Source organism: Triticum aestivum, chromosome 6D, assembly GCF_018294505.1.
Source record: "Triticum aestivum cultivar Chinese Spring chromosome 6D, IWGSC CS RefSeq v2.1, whole genome shotgun sequence".
Lineage (NCBI taxonomy): Eukaryota > Viridiplantae > Streptophyta > Magnoliopsida > Poales > Poaceae > Triticum > Triticum aestivum.
The window spans coordinates 250,740,581-250,761,888 of NC_057811.1; the positions used below are offsets into that span (position 1 = coordinate 250,740,581).

Here is a 21,308-nt window from a genome sequence, read left to right on the forward strand (position 1 = left end):
TAAGCACTTCTCTATCTCTATCTCTATCTATCTATCTATCTCTCGCTCTCTCTCTCTTATTATTTCTATTTTGTTTTGTTTCTATTTATTCCTTTTGCCACTATTTTCAAATTATACAAATTCAAAACCAGTGACAAAATTCCCCTGAATATTTTTATGTTGCACAATGGAATTATCCAAAGACAAATAAATCATTTCAGAGTTATTTGAAATTATACTCTAATTATATGAATATAACTCAAATTCAATTAGCTCTGATTTAACTCAAAGTCCCAAAATAATTCCTTAAAAATGTTCACTATTTTTGGTTTGGATCAAAACCCTCTAAAATTATCAAACATTAAAGAATTCTTTGAATGAAATTTTTAGGGTTCTTGCTCTTCTTTTATTTAAATTTTTCTAAGGCTTGAAAATCCCCTCAACTCAAGTTTCTTGAGATTAACATGATGCATCATGCTCACTGATGCAACTAATTAAAAGCATTATTCTAGGGTTGTGACAATTACATGCTTTGAGTAAGAAGAATGCGCCCTTCATATGGGACCCTCACAAGATGCCACGTTTATGAGTCTAAGAATTGCTCACGCATGCTCATTGCTTGCATTACCAAACTTTAATAAACGTTTGAAGTGCATTGTGATGCTAGTGATAATGGCATTGGTGGTGGGTTGATGCAAGAGAATATAATGATGAAAGTAGATTTTGAAAACTATCATTAAAAGTGTGATCAAACACCAAAAGGATACACAAAACACGAGAAATAAACACTGAAACTCAAACACATGCACATGCATAATACATTCCCATGAAATAGACTAGTTTTGAGATATCAGGGTAGAGCACAGAAAGGAGGGAAAAGGAGCTAACATTCTTATTGAAATACTAACTGCAGTTCATTTATCATATCCTCAGACATTGTACACAGCGGTGCGCTTGTGATCCATCACCACATCAGCCAAACTAGACACGGAATCACAATTTATACACACAAATTCATTTTGTCTTCTTATCTTCTTTGTTATCCTTCTCCACCACTACTGGCGCTGCAGGTATGCTGAACCACCACTCTCTCAACCTTCTGGTGCATCTCTCTGTGCTTGCTCTTCTTAGCGGAGAGTGGTTGGTGAACACCTCCAGAAACATCGCCAGGATAAGCAATCTTGTGGGCAGCAAGGCAAGGACAAGAGCCATCAATAACAACGCAAGGATAGCTTTGTCTGTGGCCTGCAAATTACAAGAGCAAGTCAAATATCCGATCGAACTCTGGTATCGAATTCGTTTACTCGAGTGGTGGTTAAAATTGTGGCACTGCCCATAAAATTCAATTTGTTTAGGATCAAACTGATGAATAGAAATTTGTATAGGAGCAAAATGTACTTTTGGAAGCTGGATAGACTGTATAAGTTCAACATTGAGGACAGCAACCAAAAGTCATGCCCATCCCAGTTTGAGGGGGCTTGAGGGGAACATGTTTACCTATGGCTTTTTGGCTAGGCAGCACAAATAGATGCATGGTGTTAAACATTGTAATGCGTCCTGTTATGTCCCTGTTATGTCCGTCTCTTTCTCTCTCTCTCTCTCTCTTGTACTACTCCCTCCGTTCCATATTACTCGTCGCTGATTTAGTACAACTTTGTACTAAATCAGCAACAAGTAATATGGAACGGAGGGAGTACAAGTTATTCTCATAGAGCTGGAAATAGATTGGGTTAGAGATAGATAGAGTTGGTCTCCTTTTAAGTTTTTCTATCTAGTCTTCTGTAACCCAAACTCTGTAATCCTCAAGAGAGGCTCTCCTCTCGTTCTTTCAATATAGCTGCGGGCGCTCTCCTCTGGAGGGTACGACGCTTCATCAAATCTTACATGGTATCAGAGCCCCTCTCTTCCAACACATCTAGCTTACCTTCCTCAACCTCCTGCCATGGCGTCCTCCTCTAGCTCCACCATAAACTTTTCCCTCAACTCCCAAGTTTCAGAAAAACTCACTAGAACCAACTTCATCCTATGGCGTGCTCAAGTGCTATCGCAGATTCGAGCTGCGGGCATGTATGGCTACCTAGACAATACCTATCCCGAACCACCCAAAACAATCACCACCAAAGACAGCGCCGGCAAGGATCAAGTCGTCATCAACCCTGAGTACACCGTCTGGGCAAGGGAGGACCAGCAGGTGCTCGCATACTTGCTCAATAATCTCTCCAAGGAGGTCCTGATTCAAGTCGCCTCTCACGAGAAGGCTCATGCGATCTGGGATGCCCTGATAAGCATGTTCACCTCCACATCAAGGTCCCGCATCAACAATATCCGCATCAACCTGATGAACGCGCAGAAGGGGAGCCAATCTGCAGCTGCCTACTTCGGCCACATGAGATCCCTCGCGGACGAGCTGGCCATGGCCGGCGATCCCATCACTCCCAATCAGCTCATCTCCTTCATCATCGCTGGTTTGGACATGGACTACCAGCCCCTCGTCTGCACTTGATGTCCGCACCGACGACGTCTCCGTTGACGAGCTTTTTTCCATGGTGAGCAACTTTGATCAACCAGTAGAACTCTTCCATGGTACGGGCGCCGGTGGATTCAAGTCCTCTGCATACTTGGCTGGGCGCGGCCGTGGCTTCTCGAAGGGGCGTCAACGAAAAGGAGATGGTGGCGGGGGCTTCCCTCAAGGACAAAACAGCGGCGGCGGATCCATCCTAGGCAGCTACCCTCGCCAGGGCAGCGGCGGCGGTGGCTACCGCAGCAACAACAACGGTCAGGGCGGGATCTGGCGGCTATGGTAGCTATGGTGGCAGGCCACCAAACCAGGGTGGTGGTGGCTTCTACCGTGGCCAACCTGGAGGCTATGGCCATGGTCAAGGTGGTGGCTATGGTGGCTACGGTGGAGGCTCCAACAACAACCAGCAGCGCCCCTACTACAACAACCAGAGTCGTGGTGGCGCCTCCTCCTTTCCCCAAGGGTTTGATGGAATTTGTCAAATTTGCAAGAAAGATAATCATATTGCAAAAGACTGCAAGTGGCGCAATGCCGAAGATAACTGCAGGAAGAAGAAAGTTGCTGCTATGGTGGACACTTCCTATGGAGTACATACCAACTGGTACATGCCGACACGGGTGCTACGGATCACATAACCGGTGAATTGGAGAAGATCACCATGCATGAGAGGTATCATGGCCATGATCAAGTTCACAACACCGACGGTACAGGTATGGAGATTAGTCATATTGGTCATTCAATTATTAAAACCCCACTTCGAGATATTCATCTAAACAATGTTCTACATGCTCCTAGTTTGTATCCATCGCATTGCACTTGACAATCATGTTTTTCTAGAGTTTCACCCATACTTCTTTTTGATTAAGGACCAGGCCACAAAGAAAATCATTTACCAGGTAGATGCGTGGACGGACTCTACCCGTTGATTCCTAAGTTTAGGAGACTCAATAAACAAGTGCTCGGTGTTATCAAACTTTCATTGAATAGATGGCATCACCGTTTAGGCCACCCCGCTTTTTCTATCGTTCATCAAGTACTTGGCAGAAATAAGCTCCCAGCTGTCGGTGAGCATAGTTCTGAAACTATTTGTGATTCATGTCAGAAAGCGAAAAGTCATCAATTGCCATATCCTGTCTCTACTATGTTTCTGTTAAACCATTGCAACTTTTTTTTCTGATGTTTGGGGTCTAGCTCCTTCCTCTGTTGGAAGACACACCTATTATGTTAGCTTTATTGATGACTATAGCAAATATACTTGGATCTATCTTCTTAAGAAACGGTCCGATGTGTTTCAAGTCTTTCACAATTTTCAAGCTCTTGTTGAACGACAATTTAATAGCAAAATCGTTGCAGTGCAATCTGATTGGGGTGGTGAATACGAAAAATTAGATTCTTTTTTCCAGCAAATAGGAATCTCTCATCATGTTTCCTGTCCTCATGCTCATCAACAGAATGGTTCTACAGAACGAAAACATAGGCACATTGTTGAAGTCGGCCTCGCTTTGCTTGCTGTTGCTTCTATGCCACTCAAGTTTTGGGATGAAGCTTTTCTTACTGCCGTTCATCTCATCAACATCTTGCATAGTCGTGTTATTAATAATGACACTCCTACTTTTACATATCAAGCCTGACTACAATTCCCTTCGTGTTTTTGGTTGCGCTTGGTGGCCAAATCTTTGTCCTTACAACCAACGCAAGCTTATGTTTCGTTCAATCCAATGCATTTTTCTTGGCTATAGTGCGAAACACAAAGGGGTCAAGTGTCTTGATGTGTCAAGTGGACGAGTTTACATCTCTCGTGATGTTGTCTTTAATGAAATCAGTTTCCCTTCGAAAAACTTCATCCTAATGCTGGTGCACTCCTTCACAAAGAAATTCTTTTACTTCTCATCTTTCCGGCGTCGATTCTGAGGGTGATAATAATTGCAATGAACCGATTTTGAGTAATCCCTCTAATCCTATGGCTGAGTGCGATGATGCAGGTCTAAACACAGCAGAAAATCCAGCTCAAAACAGGGCCAATTTGGTGCCAAACAGTGTCTTTGGGCGTCATTTTACGTGTTCTAGTGCTGCCACAGAAAACAGCACCGAATCTGCCTTGGGGTCCTTGCGGCAGCAGACTGCACCAAGATCTGCCACGGGATCCGTGACAGCTGTTGCAGCAGCCGCACCAGGGCAATCCTCTCTGGACTCCGCGCCACCAGACGCCACCCGCGTCGCGTCCAACACCGCCTCCCCACGCCAGCCAGCTGGGCCCACAGATCGTGTGGAGGCCGCCTCCCCACCTGCCTCGTGTGCGGCTCGTGCCCGGGTGGCCGACCACCCAATTAGGAGCAGGCCGGCTGTCGGCCGCTCGGCCCTCTCACCTGGCCCATCTGGGCGTCTGTCTCCTGGCACGCGAGGCGTGACCAGCGAATCGGCCTCCGGATCGCCAGCCGCCTCGCCAGCAACACTTGCTGGATCTTCTGTGGCTCCATCAGCACCTGACTACCCTGTTGTTCCGCCTGGATTTGATCATCCCTCTGCTCCTACTGCCATCGTCATACCACCACGCACACGGCTGCAGAGGGGAGTAATCAATCGTATTAATTACAAGAATATTTCCAAGTTTGGTCTTGCCTGTTTATCTGGTGAACCTACTAATTTTCGTGAAGCCCTTGGTGATGCTCGCTGGAAACAAGCAATGGAGGAGGAATATTCTGCCCTGCAGAAAAATAAGACCTGGCATTTGGCTCCTCGTCAGCCACGTAAAAACTTGATCGATTGCAAATGGGTCTATAGGACTAAGAGAAAATCAGATGACACGGTTGATCGTTATAAAGCAAGGCTCGTCGCAAAGGGATTTAAGCAAAGATACGGGATTGATTATGAGGACACTTTTAGTCCGGTTGTCAAAGCAGCATCCATTCGTTTTATGTTATCCATTGTTGTTTTCAGGGGATGGAGTCTCAGACAGCTAGATGTGCAGAACGCGTTTCTTCATGGTGTTCTGGAAGAGGAGGTGTATATGAAACAACCTCCTGGGTTTGAGGATAAAAATGCACCTTTTCATGTCTGTAAGCTTGACAAGGCCTTATATGGATTAAAGCAAGCCCCCAGAGCATGGTATTCTCGGTTGAGAACAAAGATGCAAACATTAGGGTTTGTTCCATCCAAGTCTGATACATCATTGTTCATTTATAACAAGTTCAAAACCTCCATTTTTGTCCTTATATATGTTGATGATATCATTGTCACTAGTTCATCCAATGAAGCAATAACAAGGTTGTTAAAGGATCTGAGTTCAGAGTTTGCTCTAAAGAATCTAGGAGACTTGCATTTCTTTTTAGGCATTGAAGTTAAGAAAATCAGAGATGGCATTTAGTTGTCACAAGGGAAGTATGCAAATGATTTTTTGAACAGAGTTGGTATGAAGGATTGCAAGCCTTCACCAACACCATTATCTAGCTCAGAATCATGGACCTTAACTCAGGGAGAACTCCTGAATCAGGAGGACGGCACCAGTTACAGGAGTACAGTTGGTGCATTGCAGTATTTAACTCTCACTCGGTCTGATATCTCCTTTGCAGTAAATAAAGTTTGTCAGTTTTTGCATGCACCCACCATTGCTCATTGGACTGCTACAAAGCGTATTCTGAGGTATATAAAGCACACAGTTGATCTTGGTTTAACTTTCAGCAAATCCTCTCCTACTCGTGTGAGTGCATTCTCTGATGTTGATTGGGCTGGTTGCCTTGATGATAGAAGATCAACTGGTGGGTTTGCTGTTTTCTATGGACCTAATTTAATCTCATGGTGTGCAAAGAAACAAGCTACTGTTTCCAGGTCAAGTACTGAGGCAGAACATAAAGCATTGGCAAATGCTACAGCTGAAATTATTTGGGTACAATCTGTGTTTAAGGAACTTGGAGTTCCGCAAACTCTGCCTCCCTGTCTTTGGTGTGATAACCTTCGTGCTGCATACTTATCTGCTAATCCAGTGTTTCAAGCCAGGACTAAACACATTGAGATAGATTTTCATTTTGTCAAAGAAAGGGTTGCAAATAAACAACTAGAGATCAAATTCATTCCCTCCAAGGACCAGCTTGCAGATGGGTTCACAAAAGCATTACCAGTCAAAGGCTTGGAGGAGTTTAAGCATAATCTCAACTTGCGCAGTTGTGATTAAGGGAGAGTGTTAAACGTTGTAATGCGTCCTGTTATGTCCGTCTCTTTCTCTCTCTCTTGTACTACAAGTTATTCTCATAGAGTTGGAAATAGATTGGGTTAGAGACAGATAGAGTTGGTCTCCTTTTAAGTTTTTCTATCTAGTCTTCTGTAACCCAAACACTGTAATCCTCACGAGAGGCTCTCCTCTGCTCAATATAACTGTGGGCGCTCTCCTCTGGAGGGTACGACACTTTATCAAATCTTACACATGGACCAGAGCACCAGTAATGGTAGAGGTGGAGCTAGACTGAGATTGACCGGGGTTGTTTTCATGAGAATAGCAGTTCAGAGGGGACGGGCACGATTATAAGGAATGACCGTGGTCTCTTTTTGGCAACGGGAAACTGTGACGTTCCAATTGTTGATTATGCCACAACTGAGGCACAGGCTCTCCTGAACAGATTAATTCTTGCAGGACAGGTGGGTTGCAACAGAATCATGGTCGAGTCTGATTGTATGGAAGTCATGGAGGTGATGCAACAGGGTAGTAGCTCCATCGGCTCTGCGGCTGCTATCCACGAGGAATGTTTGTTTTCATGACCACGTAATACTTAGCCATTGTCCGAGGGAGGCCAAATAGGGCAGTGCATTTGCTCTCCAGCGCACCCCCAACAGACCCCCCCAAGCCATTTTTTCCGCCAGCGCCAAATAAAAACCCAGTGCCCCCCCCTCCTCCAGGCGTCGGTTCGGCCCATTTTTTGGCCCGGCGATCCCAGGCCGAACCCAGCTCACTGGGGGGCACTTGGAGGCTCCGACGGAAGGAAAAGTGGCGCATGGGCCACCACTGTCAGGCGAGAAACGCCTTTTCCCCGCCCAGATTCAACCCTTCCCCTTTCGCCGCCATGCCGATCCCGGCGCCGCCCACCTGCCCACAACCACTGCTTCCCTGCTAGAAAGGTCATTTCCTCGCCGGAAAGAGAGGGTTTCGCCGCGACAGCCTCCATCCCGCTCCTAGGCGAGCTTTCCAAGGCTCCGACCACGCAAGCGGGGATACCGGCGGATACCCACCCACCACACCCGCCAGGTGTCGGCGATTTGCATGTTCGGCAATGGACTTCGACGACGAGGAGGCGTCCGCGACTCTGATGGAGGAAGCCAAGGCCGACACCGACGACGAAGAGCACCTCATGATCCTCGCCAGAAAAAATACGTGATTTTGTTATTTTTGTGTAGCTCGCATAAAAAAATATTTTGTCATGGAACTTCACAGACAAGTACTATACATCCATATGTATATGCGTATATTTTTCAGATTTTTTTGAAACATTAAAATTTGAATTCTAAAGTTTCCAAATAAAGGTCTACATGGAGCTCGAGCTCCATTAGGCATTTCCGTATTATATTGGTCCAATCTACTTTTCATAGTCGTATTAGTCCAGATTTCTTTCCTTGTACCCCAAGTCTATTTTACTATATATTTGCCCTATGGGCTATGCAATAAAATAAGGTTGCTCGTCTAACAACACACTATAACTCCTGTTGTAGTTCACGAACTAACTTTTTTTTAGCAACCGGCAGGAGCGCTGCCTTTTCATCTAGAAGAGGGAAATATATACATGTTGGCATGTTTTAAAACAGGTACATGCCGGAAACCCACCAAAACATTCCCTAAAACTGCATGCAAACTACTCATGGTTCTGATATACTCTTGGCCAGAAGGCCACATCCCTCTGCCTGATGTCCCCAAAAAGTGAGATGAGAAGGTTATTAGAAGCATCCGGGTCGAAATGTAGCTTTCAAGTTAAGTTCTTAATTAGTAGATGCTGCCGAAGGGAGTTGGGGTGCCATACACAAAAAGGAAGCGGCTCATACAATGACAGAGATACATAGAGCTCTTACGCCATGGTTCACGAACTATTTCTCCAATATAATGATATTTTTCAGGAACTAGCTGCATTGCCTCCTCATAGGAGTTTTGATCATGCCATCCCAAAAGCAGAAAAATGCCTTCAGGAGTCAAAAGCCAACTTGATCTCAGCCTCGATATCCGATACGGTATTTTGATGTGCCGAAAATCTGAGGAACTTATCCCATAAGCAAAATGGCTTCTCTAGTATCAAACCTTGCCTCTGCCCATTCACATATGTTGCTTGGCCAAAAACATGACATGCAAACTGCTGGAATTTAGTCTAGTTTTAGGCCAGACCAATAGCTTTTTCAGAAATTCTTAATAAATCCCAGAGGCCCACTTAGCCCATTCATGCAAGGGAGGTGGGATTAAAGTTTAGTCCCACATTGCTAGTTTGGTAGGAGTTGGACCTCCTTATAAAGAGAGGATGTTTTCCCACATGTATGAGCATGAGAACAAGAGACATTCACGGGCGCTCCTCCTCTGCTGCCCGCCTCGCCACGCCTCGTCACGACGCGCCGTGGGTTGCGGGAATGAGCCGATGTCTAAATTTTTGCCACGCACGACTGGTATACGAAAGGTCACACGGGAGCTGAAAAGTTTTGCTGTAGTGGAGTTTGAAAACGCTGCACCCTTCGGCTGCTGGCTGTTCGTTTCGTCTCCCTCTTTTCCTTCGCCTCCTGTCGCTGCCTGTTCGCTTCCTTCTCCTGTGCTATAAAAGAGAGGTTGATCCTCTCCAGAGAGACACACCAGAACATCATCTTCCTCTCGCCATCGAGTTCCAAGCTCTGAGCTACTGTAAGGTCTCGTGCACCGCAGGCCAGGATAGTAGGCCTCCGAAACACCGCCACTTCGGGTCCTGTACAGAAGAAGGATGATAAGGTTTTTGGGGAGCCTCTGCGCGACTACTGACTTCTTCATCACGGAAGCCACGGACGCCCACGAGCACTTCCCAAACGACGACTTCTTCCCCGACGTCGACAACCTCTTCGATGACATGGCCGGCGAGGAAGTCCACCCCAACTCCAATACTTCTGCTGCTGCTTCGTACGTCCTTGTGTTCTTTCTGTTTAAGATCCTGCCATGGTTTCTTGTTCTAGCTTCTGTTCTACATATGTTCTGTTCATATTCAGTACCTCAGATGCCATTTGCATACTCTCTGTCAGATTGCATGACTTGTCTCATATCTGCTATGATAGTCATGTTTTATCTAATGTTTTTGTTAATAAAATCATATGGTAAATTGCTCATATTTCCAACAATCCAAAAACCTTATTATAGGCAATTTACCCCGAGTGGTTTTGCTGCTTCCATGAGGCCTCCTATGTTTGAGGGTGTGCACTATAAGAGGTGGCATGTGAGAGCCGTTCTATGGTTTCAAACCATGAGCTGCTATGACGCCACTCTTGGCAAAACCTGAAGGAGTTCTTGATCCTCAGCAGGAACAAGCTTTTCAGAAAATTGATACCTTGTTTAAGGCTGCTCTCATGAGTGTTTTTGGTGAGAACATAGTTGATGCTTATGTGTCAATTGATAATGGATAAGATATGTGGGACGCACTCGAGGCCAAGTTTGGGGTCTTGGATGCCGGCACTGAGTTGTATATCATGGAACAATTCTATGACTACAAGATGACAATGAGCGCTCCGTGGTTTAGCAAGCTCACGAGATACAGTCATTTGCTAGAGAACTTGAGCACTTCAATTGTATGTAACCGGACAAGTTTGTTGCCGAAGGCATCATCACTAAGCTTCCTCTCTCGTGGAGGAACTTTGCTACCTCTCTGAAGCATAAGAGGCAGGAGTTTTCCGTTCCAGATTGTCACACCCTAGCTAGTTCAAGCATTAGAGTGTTTGCATCATGTTTACTTTAAGCAGAAACTTGGAAATGGGGATGACAGAACCCCCAACACCCCCCCCCCCCCCCCCGAAACCAACTAGGGTTTACTAAAATTATTTTCAATGAACCTGAAATGCCCTTCTAAAATGTTCATCATCTTTGCCTTGGCCTTAAACCTCTGCCAAAAATGGTGCACAATTTTCTAGGTCATCCTAAGGTCACTGGATTAAATCACTACCTATTTGCATTTGGGCATTTAAATGCTATAAAATATTTTAAATGCCCAAATAATTCTGGAATTAAGTGTGGGCTGTTGGGAATAATCTAAACAGAGCCCACAATTATTTTCAGGATTTTTGGAAACGTTTTAGTATTTTTAATAAAGCCCAACAGTTGCAGAAAATTAGAAAACAGAAAACAATTCAGAAAAGAGAGAGAGAAAGGCCAGAGGCCACTTACCTGGCTGGCCCGGTCCATCTGGCCCGTGCCAGTCATCACCTACCTCTGCCAGTAGGCAGAGGAGGGACACGGCGACGCCGCCGAGCTCGCCACGCCACCTCCCTGCCTGCCCGTGCCCGCGCCAGCGCGACGCCTCGAAACGCCTCCTCGGTGCCGCCCCGACCGCCTGGACACCCCCATTCTCCCCCAACGCCTCTCCCTCGCCCTCTCCCACCATGGCCGACGTAGACGCGCCCACCGTGTCCAGAAGCACCGCCGCCCTCCTCTCCGTCGAGCAGGCCGAGCCCCGAGCGCTCGCTTGCCCCGAAGCCACCGCAACGAACACGCCCGACTCCGCCACCGCCGGAGATCCCCTTCGCCGTCACCGCCGCACCAGCTCGTCCCCGACCTCGCCGTCTGCTCCTCCGTAACCGCCGTGAGCTCAGCTACCTCCCAATCCTTTCCGTTCTCGCTTTCGAGCACCGTAGCGACCGCATGAAGCTTCACCGCACGCGCCGCTGCCGAGCTCGTCGCCGACGTGACTCCGGCCACGCAACGGCCGCACCACCATGTCCACCGCACTCACCGCATCCCCAGGAGCCCGTAGCACCACTCCACGCACCTCGCCGTGCCCCCTAGCGACGAGCCCGAGCTCACCCGAACTCCGGCGACCGCCAAGGTCGTCGCCGGCGTCGTTTCCGGCGACCCCGAGCCCAACCGCCACCACCACTCGACGCGGCTCACTCCCCGCGTCACGTAGATGCCCTCCGCCGTCCATTTGGTCGCCGGAGGAGGAAACCCGCACTGCCCCGCCGCTTCTGGCCTCGCCGGCGGCTAAACGCCGGCGAGTTTGACCCCGCTGACCCAGTTTAACCCCGGGTGGGCCCCAGTTTGACCCCCTGGGTCTATGACAAGTGAGACCCGCCTGCTAATTAACTTAGGATTAGGACTAACTAAAAATTAGTTAGACTAATGACACTGACACGCGGGACCCACTGGCCAGGTTTGACCTGGACCGTCCCCGTTGACTGCTGACGTCACCATGACGCACTGCTGACGCAATAAGTATTTACTGGATTTATTCTTATACAGGAAATTCCAGAAAATGCTACAAACTTCAAAAATTCATAGAAATTAATTTGTAACTCCAAATGCAAAGATTTATATATGAAATTTGATCAGAAAAATCCAATCTTTCCATCTATACTGGTTTCATGCATGTCAGAACACTTTAACCTTGCTGTTTAGATGAAACAAGTTAATGCACTAATATCACCTCTTATTTTGGGTTAGCATTTGAATCCTTGATTCAAATGAACTCAAACCAATCTGTTCTAAGTTGCATTAGCCAAAACACACTCATTTTGCCATGTCATTGCATGCATCATATTGTTGCATATTGCCATGTGATGATTGTGTTTCGATGTGTTCTTCGTGGTAGGTTCTGCCTCCGAGGATATTCACGAGTATCCAACTGAAGGGCAGCATCCCACTACCACTCTGTCAGGCAAGCAACCCATTGATCATTTCGATACAAACCCAGCTTCTCGCTTCTGCTCTCGTTTACTGCATTAAGACAACGCATTTCAAACTGCTGTGTGTTGCGGTAGTTGAACCCATATCCTCTGCATGACCTGTCATTGCCACAGTAACTAGATGAAACCCACTAGCATGTGTAGGAGTTGATTGAGCCATGTTTGTGTTTCCTACCATGCTATGCTTGCTATGCTTAGAGTCGTGTCAGGTCTGGCTCATCAGGGTGATGAACTAGAGTGAATGGTTGTGTCGGTAATGAGAGTGAAATGTTGAACATGATTTGGTAAAGGTATCGATGAGAGGCCATGTAGGAGTACATGGTGGGTTGTTTCATTGAGGCCGTCCTTAAGAACTGAGATCTGTATGCGTGATTTAAGATTCAGCTACTACCACACATTGGGCCCTGAAATATGACCCCGCTCGACTTACTGACCCCTCTCGTCCTCTGTCCAGGAGTTGCAAGTAGTTTCTGGTGTTTGTAGTTGCTGGAGGCCGTGCGCAGCGCTGACCTTAGGGGTGGGCTGTGATGCGGTAGGCACGTGGCACGGTGTACCGAGTCGCCCGTTTGGTGTCTCGGGAACCCTGCACACATCGTTTGGGGCCGTTGAGGACACCCCGGCCAGATTTCCTTGCGGATGGAACCCGAATAGGCGATAAACCTGGACTAGAGACTTGTGTGATTAGTCAGGTCGTGGTCTACACCCACGTCGGCTTTCGCTTGAAGTCTGCCGAGCACATGTCGTGTGCAGACGCTAAGTGGTGGAAACATGTGTGACGAAGTACACCCCTGCAGGGTATAAAACTATTCGAATAGCCGCGTCCGCGGTAAAGGACTACTTGGTCGCCTATGCAGTTCATAGACAAGTTAATGGTTACTACTAAAAGACTCAAGATAAGTGTGAGTACTGCGGATGGCCCTCTCCTAGGATGACGAGGGAGGATCCACGGTGGAGTATTGTGATGGTGATTAGTGGACTCGTGTGCAAAAACTATTTTACAAGTGGTGTCTCGTAGGATAGCTTAGCCAAGAGTCAAAGCTGGCTTGCTGCAATAACTCCACTACCTTCTTGAGAATGTGCATGTATAGTAGGATCTGTTGTAAGACTTGCTGAGTACCTTTGTACTCATGTTGCTTTAATTACTGTTTTCAGACGACAACACCGCCCCTCCGATGGGTTCTATGTAGATCTCGACGTTGACGAGTGACTTGCCACCCAGGTGGTGATCTGAGCTTGTGAAGGGCCTTTGTAGATAGACAGGCTTCGTCAAGCCTTCTTTCTTTTTAGTTGTCTGTACTCAAACAAGTTTGCTTCCGCATGTGCTTGTATGTTTGTATGACTTGAGTGTCGGGTCGTGTGACCCCTATCTGTATGAACGTGTTATGTATGGCTCTCCGGAGCCTTTAAATAAAGTACTTTGAGTTGTAGAGTTTTGTTGTGATGTCATGTTGTATTTACACATATCGAGTATATTGTGTGTATGATTGAAATGCTTGGTATGTGTGGGATCCGACAATCTAGTTGTTTATCCTTGGCAGCCTCTCTTATGGGGAAATGTAGTCTGGTGTCTCCACTGAGCCTTGGTAGTCCGCTACAGCCCGGTTTACCGGAGTCCTGCTAGCCCAGCACTACTGCTCCGGAACACTTAGACTGGCCGGCATGTGTTTCACTTCGTTCCTGTGTCTGTCCCTTCGGGGAAATGTCACGCGGCGACATCCGGAGTCCTGCCTAGCCTGCTACAGCCCGGGTTCCCGGAGTCCTGTTAGCCCAGTGCTACAGCCCGGATTCACACGCTGCTGACCGACATGCTCGATGTTGATTCATGTATGCCTGTCCCCGTAAGTTAGCGCCGCTTTGGGTTCACAACTAGCCATGTCGGCCCGGGTTCTCTGTCATATGGATGCTAGCGACACTATCATATACGTGAGCCAAAAGGCGCAAACGGTCCCGGGCCATGGTAAGGCGACACCCGTAGGAATACCGTGCGTGAGGCCGCAAAGTGATATGAGGTGTTACAGGCTAGATCGGTGTGACTTAGAATCGGGGTCCTGACACAGATCTCATTGGTACTCTTGATGTGGAAGAAGAGGCGAGAGCAAAAGACATACGTGCTCGAGGTATTGAGGGAGGTTCTAGTGCCAATCTGGTACAGAAGAAAAACTTCCAGCCCCACAAGTTCAAGAACAAGGGCAAGTTTGATGGGAAGAACAATGCTTCGCAGCACACCAACTTCAAGAAGAAGACCGACAAGAAGAAAGGAGTTTGTCATGTGTACGGAGATCCTGATCATTGGGCTCCTAGTTGCCCTAACCGTTATTACAAGCGTCAACATGAGAAAGGCGGCAAGACCGCTAATGTTGTCATTGGGGACATTGACATGAAGGTTGCTGGGTATGGTATATTTTCCACTATTTTTTCAGTATGTCATTCTCCTGATCTGTTGATTGACACGGGTGCTAATGTACATGTATGCGATGACATTTCCATGTTTTCTTCTTATCAGACCTCAGGGACTTCCACCATGCTGATGGGCAACGGTTCAAGTGCTTCTGTTCGTGGTGTTGGCACGGTCGATCTGAAGTTCACTTCGGGGAAGATCGTGCGGCTGAAGAACGTGCATTATGTCCCCTCTGTCAATAAAAATCTTGTTAGCGGGTCTCTTCTGTGTAGAGATGGCTACAAGCTTGTCTTCGAGTCCAATAAATTTGTAGTGTCCAAGCATGGAACTTTTGTTGGTAAAGGTTATCAATCAGGAGGCTTGTTCAGACTATCATTGTCAGATGTTTGTAATAAAGTTGTTAATCATGTGTGCAACAATAGTGAATCAAATGTCTGGCATTCACGTCTCTGTCATATTAACTTTGGTTGCATGACACAGTTAGCCAAGTTGAGCTTAATCCCTAATTTCACCGTTGTAAAGGGATCTAAGTGTCAAGTTTGTGTGCAAGCTAAGCAAATACAACTGCAAAAACAAGAAATCTTGCACTACTAGAGCTCGTTCATTCAGATCTTTGTGAAATGAATGGTGTTTTGACAAAAGGTGGAAAGAAATATTTCATGACCTTAATTGATGACTCCACTAGATACTGCCATGTGTATCTTTTGAACTCAAAAGATGAGGCTTTGAACTTTTTCAAGATCTATAAAGCTGAAGTGGAAAACCAACTTGATCATAAAATCAAGAGGCTTAGGCCCGATCATGGTGGAGAGTATTTTTCAAATGAATTTGATTCTTTTTGTAAGCTTTTGAGATTAATAGAAACAGGTTACCATTTGATTTCAACCACAAGAAACTCTTATTTGGCATTCTGACCTGCTGATACTTGCAAGAAGAGCTCAGAGAATTTTTGGGATTGACTGGATACTACATAAAGTTTGAACAGGCCTATGGAATTTTGGCTAAGCCCTTCACCAGTTTGCTGAAGAAACCTAGGGCTTAAATATACACTCAGACATCGTGATGGCACACATGCCACACTTGATGGGTCAACCAGCCACTTGAGGTCCCTGACGGGTGGGCTCATGTCCACCTGTTTAGTCGCCCATCACCACCTGCAACCCAGTCAAGCGGCCACTAGAAAACACGAGCACAAGATGTAGTAATCTTCCCAAGTCGCATGTTCCAGCGTACCTTGACTTGCAGAATTGTCATGCTGCCCTTCGTGACCATAAGTCGCTCCCGGATAGCCAGCAATTGCAACAGCACAGTGGAGAGATCTGGCAGCTCCATGAAGAACGGTGAATAGTTGGCGGTGAATGGCTTCAGTTGCGACATGTGGAACCCTGGATGTATGAGACTTGAGGGCGGAAGATCCAAACAATAAGCTGCAGCTCCAATTCGTTCCAGGACTTTGAATGGGCTGTAGAATTTGTGAGCAAGCTTGGAGCACAGTCTGACTGACGAGCGACGAGTGCGCGTATGGTTGAAGCTTGAGGAGCACATCTTCATCGACAGCGAACTAACAATCCTGGTGGTGCTTGTCGTCCTGAGCCTTGACGCGCTCCTGTGCGCGGCGGAGGTGTTCCCGCAGTAATGCAAAAAAATCAGCATGATCAGCTGCAAGCTCTGCCAGCGAAGAGTGTAGTCCATCCTCCAAAGCAGGCATTGTACAAAAATTTGGATCTATTCCATATAGAGCTTTGAATGGGGTGCAGCCCAGCGATATGTTGTAGTAAGAGTTATACCAAAATTCCGGCAATGGAAGCCATTTTTTGATATTTTTTTCCACTTCACCAGCTGTCATGCACTAAGCACTGCATGTATTCTCCAAGCATTGATTAACTCAGATTGGTGCCGGACCGTCCCTCTCGTGATCTTTGTTTAACCTACAAGCTTATGTCTAGCCTATTTGACTACCCCACGGTGCCCTTATATAATAGGCCTGGGCTAAACGTGTTTGACTCAAACACCTAACCTTCCGCTAATTACAAATCCAACTGTAGCACAACCGGTACACATATTCAGCACATATTTTAACAGCGACCAGAGGTGAGAAGGAGAGGACTCCACCTGAATGCCGGCTCACGTGCACACCCCACCACACTGCAGTCTGCCACCCACTGCACCACCGTCAACCAGTGATGTCCACGCCGGCGGACGGTCGCTGCAGTCCACACCTCCAGCGTGAGCAGCTCGCAGCCTGCCAGCGTGCGGTGCGGCAGTGCGGGCATGAGGACCCGATTGCACTTTAAGAATATAGTCTAGGGGTGTTTTTGCAAATGTTTAGGGACAACTTTGTAAAAAAATGTTGAAAAAAAACAGATTCAGTTCAGTCCTAGCTGAGTTGGCATGACTGCTGACATGGCGCTGCCCAGTCAGCAGTCAACGCGGTCAAAACCACTTGACCGAGTCAAAACCGAGAGGAGGGTTGAGTTTTGCACCACGTGGTTAGTTTGGGGTATTGTGCGACCGGTTTCGAAGTTCAAGGTTGCAAATTAAACCAAGTTGTTAATTCGAGGTTGTAATGTGGACTTCTCTCTTTCTTCTCTGACTGATCTTACTTCTGAAGATGCAGAAGCCTTGCTCCAGGGCGAGTTGGTGCAATGATTTTCTCCAGTGGCAACATCACAAGGCTCGGTTACATATGAAACACTATGCTGATGAAAATCACACTGATAGGAACTTCCAAAAGGGGGGCAAGTTTATGACAAGCTGCATCCCTATGCTCAACAGTCTGTGCCTGCCAGACCCTATCCGAAGATCTCTGTCAAGTGTTTTGGGCCCTACAAAATACTTCACAAAATTGGTCTAGTGGCTTATTTAGTAGAACTGCCTTCTACATCCTGTGGCCCATGTGTCGCAGTTGAAGCAGCATGTGCCTGACCATTCGACCGTTTTCTCCAAACTTCCTTCAGCTGCGGAGCTTGATATCTCTGAAGTTTCTCTGGCGGCAATCCTGGATCGTCGCCTCTTGAAGGCAACACTGCTCTGCTTCAGGTGCTCATCAAGCGGTCTTTCGCTGCCAGAGAAGACGACTTGGGTAGACTATGCCAATGTTCAAGCGTGGCTTCCAACTGCTGCAGAGGGGATGTCACACCAGGCCCAGCTACAGGTGTGTTAGCTCATCAGGCGTGTTCCTTAAGGGGTGGTGTTTAGTGGTGGCGTAGTAGTTGTGTGTGGGCCAGGGTGTCCCTTGGGCGCGTTATTTATATGCCATGAGCTGTAACAGGAGAATTATCGAATGAATAGTGAAATTTGATCCTCCCCCAACTACTCGCTCTACTTCTTCCCCAAGTCCTTATCCCCTCCGATACCCAAATTCACTTGTATCCTGTTACATGTCTTCAGGGAAAGTTCATTGGTAGAAATTAAAGGGGTAGCAAGCTCAGTGGCAGGAGAACAGTGGTGTACCTCCCCTTGGTTGCAAAGATAAATGTGTAGTTACGTATACGAGGAGTGAATCCATGGGGTTCCACGGCTCAGTATGCTAATTGATCAGTTACTAGCAATTACAGATTCAATCATTTGAATAATGGGAAACAACAAAAGGGCATATCTGCCTGGTGTATTTCATCTGCTAATTCCATAGGAAAGAAAAACCCCATGCAGGTAAATTAGTTTGCACACGCTTCCAGGTTAATCATCAGTACTTCATAATAATTTCATGAAACAAAGCACGTAGTTGTATGTGGTTTCATTATTTCTGCACCAAATTAAGTATAAATTTGCAAATTAAAGTGTAACTTAGACATCCCCTTGGACAATACATCTGCCACAATCTACAGTGCATGATACCTTCTTACTACAACATTACCCATATAGCATAGACAGCACATAAGCAAAACTGCAAATCAAAATAAATTTTAAGATGGAATGGTGAAAACTAAGAAGATATAATCACCTGAGATGGAAAAGCCAGCAGTAGAGCTCTTATCTTCAGAAGAACAATATTTGCATCCTGGACAAGCTCTTCAACTTTGGAAATAGCATTTTGAACAGCTAAGAGCTGCTCCATAGTGTTCATTGAAGGTGGAGATGTCACCTTGACCTCAGTCATTGGCTTTCCTTGACTAGTTAGTCTTGTCAGCAGCATGACCGTTGCTGATAACAGTATGACCATAACAAGAAAATAGACTACCCATCCCCTGTCTCAGCATAGAAGCATAGGAACATCACTAATATGAAGGGATGAAAAATCATCAATTAGTTGACAAGCTGATATTAAGATTCATCGTATCCATGAACTTCTGCTGAGTTCAGATTACTAGTAGCATCTACACTAGTACTTTTACTAAGCAACTCTTGGTATCTTTTTTTTTCGAGAGCACAACGCTTGGTATCTTCAGATGCCCACGACGGTGTTCCACCATGAAATCGTAGCCGAACAACTTGTTCACCAATTGATGTTGTGAGATTATCTGAGCCGCTGCTCCAGGGTGAAATTCAAACCATAGTGGTCAGTGAAGTCGATGAATGCATGTTCCCGTCATTAGCTCCCTCTCATAGGCTGCCGGCTTGGCAGGACGCAGCGTTGCTATGCGCGGGCTCTAGAAAGTTGACAGACCATTGTCCTGGTGGGTGTGACTGGTGGCGGCGGCAGCCTAGTGAGTGGCTTCCTGTGGCGACGGTCTCCTGGAGATGGCAGCGACGCAACCTACGTGTGCGAGCACCATCGTCAAGCTAGTTTATAGTCGGTCTAACTCGGTCTTTCTCACGACGCTCGATGGAGGTGGCTGGTGGGTGAGCGCTTCTTGGGCCCTTTTTCGAGCTTTACTGGCTTCATATTCCTTCCATTGCCATGGCCGCCAGTCTCTCTGCCCCCATTACCTGGTCTAGGAGCTCTTTCCATCAGCGTCTCGATCATCTGTGCGACTCTCATCTTTCGTATTTAGTTCATTGTGTTTTTATGGGGTCTATCTTAGGAGATGTGCCTTTAGATTGTCAGGGTTGTAAGCTTGGTAAAAAGATTCGGTTACCTTACCCTCATAGGGAGTTAATGTCTTAGCATTCTTTTGATCTTGTTCATTCAGATGTTTGGGGTCAAAGCTCCCTTCATCTCGAAAGGGGGTCTCGATATACATGATTTCTCACTAAACTTGGAAATATTTATGTCTTCTCACAATGAGGTTCTTCCTGTATATCAGCAGTTCGCTACCACCGTACATGCCCAGTTATCTACCCCTATTCATGTCTTTCATGTAGACTCTGCTGGTGAGTATATCTCCCATTTGTCGGGCGGATTCCTAGCTAAGTAGGGCACACTTGCTTAGTTATCTTGTCATGGTGCTCAAACTCGAATGGTGTTACGACCAAATGGACTTCCATTATCCACCAAAAAAAGTACTACCTAAAACAACCAGCAGCGCATTCTTACACAAATATTAACACATGCAAGTCCCCACAAGTTTATGTTGGCAGCCTCCTTCCATGAGATGTAGCAGAACATGATCCTTGCCTTTATTTGTTAGTATGTCCAATAGTACACAATAACCAACCATTGCATAAAGAAAATAAAAATATATATGGGCAAAGCAGCATACCTTATGATAATAGAAGAAGATAACAAGCAAAAGACGAATGACTTCAAAGGCTCGTCCCACAATGCCAACGACACCAAAAACCTCCAAACGTCACTTACCGGTGATAACAATTCCTAGATACAATTAAATCATTATATTCATAACTGCCCATAGGAAACACAAATTTGGCATTTGACATACATGGTTGGTGCAATTGTATTGAAAACATAAACCATCAAAGAAAGTACACATGTAGATAAGAGACAATTGAATTGCAGGTTACTGAACTCTGGTTACTTAAACTAGGCCATAGAAGTTACAAATTGCAGTGTAGATCATGAGCATGCCAGCTTGGGTACATGACAAGTGGCGTGGAATGTCTATTCATGACCATTGCATGGGGAGCACATGAGCGGCACGTGAAAAAAAGTATGAACATTTATTGTAATCTACATTACACTCCTAAATGGCAGATCTCACCAAACCCTACCTTTTGAGTTCTGGCGAACTAAATTGCCTTCATTTGGAATTTCAACTGGAAGAGTAATTGACTAAATTCACATGTTCAAAAATGGATATAGATGGTACATTCCAGTCCGTGGATGATTAATAGAGCAGATGTAACAATTTTCCAACTTTGAAGTGGTGCATAGATACACTTGAACTTGAAATTGCAAGTGTGCACAATGCAAATATCTCCAACAAAGGAGCATCTGAGGCTTTGTGGCACCGCTTTCTCCCTGGGTGACTCCTCGACACCCGGCGGGGCCGCGATGATGGTTCTTGCCTAGGTGGTGTAAATTTCCCCTTGTCCACTTTCCTCTACTCTATGATCCATTTCTGCGGAATCTAGCTTTATCACTAGCCCTGATCGGTGGTCTTATCCGCCTTCATGCATCTTTGTGAGCGCTTCATCGGGATCCGCTAAGATCCGAATCTCTTCCATAACTTCTTGCTTAAGGTGAATGCGAACCTGGCGCCC

General features: G+C 46.2%; 1 protein-coding gene across 1 annotated transcript in view; it reads right to left on the reverse strand.

Annotated features, from left to right (window-relative positions):
* Positions 1-761: 761 nt before the first annotated feature.
* LOC123144562 (uncharacterized) overlaps positions 762-21,308 on the reverse strand; it is a 35,792-nt gene continuing 15,245 nt past the window's right edge. Inside the window, exons 7-9 of the mRNA XM_044563775.1 lie at positions 20,348-20,460; positions 18,709-18,952; positions 762-1,224 (exon numbers count right to left, since the gene is read on the reverse strand). Of these exons, the coding sequence (XP_044419710.1) occupies positions 994-1,224; positions 18,709-18,952; positions 20,348-20,460 (588 nt within the window). The 3' untranslated portion in view covers positions 762-993. The remainder of the gene's footprint in view (positions 1,225-18,708; positions 18,953-20,347; positions 20,461-21,308) is intronic.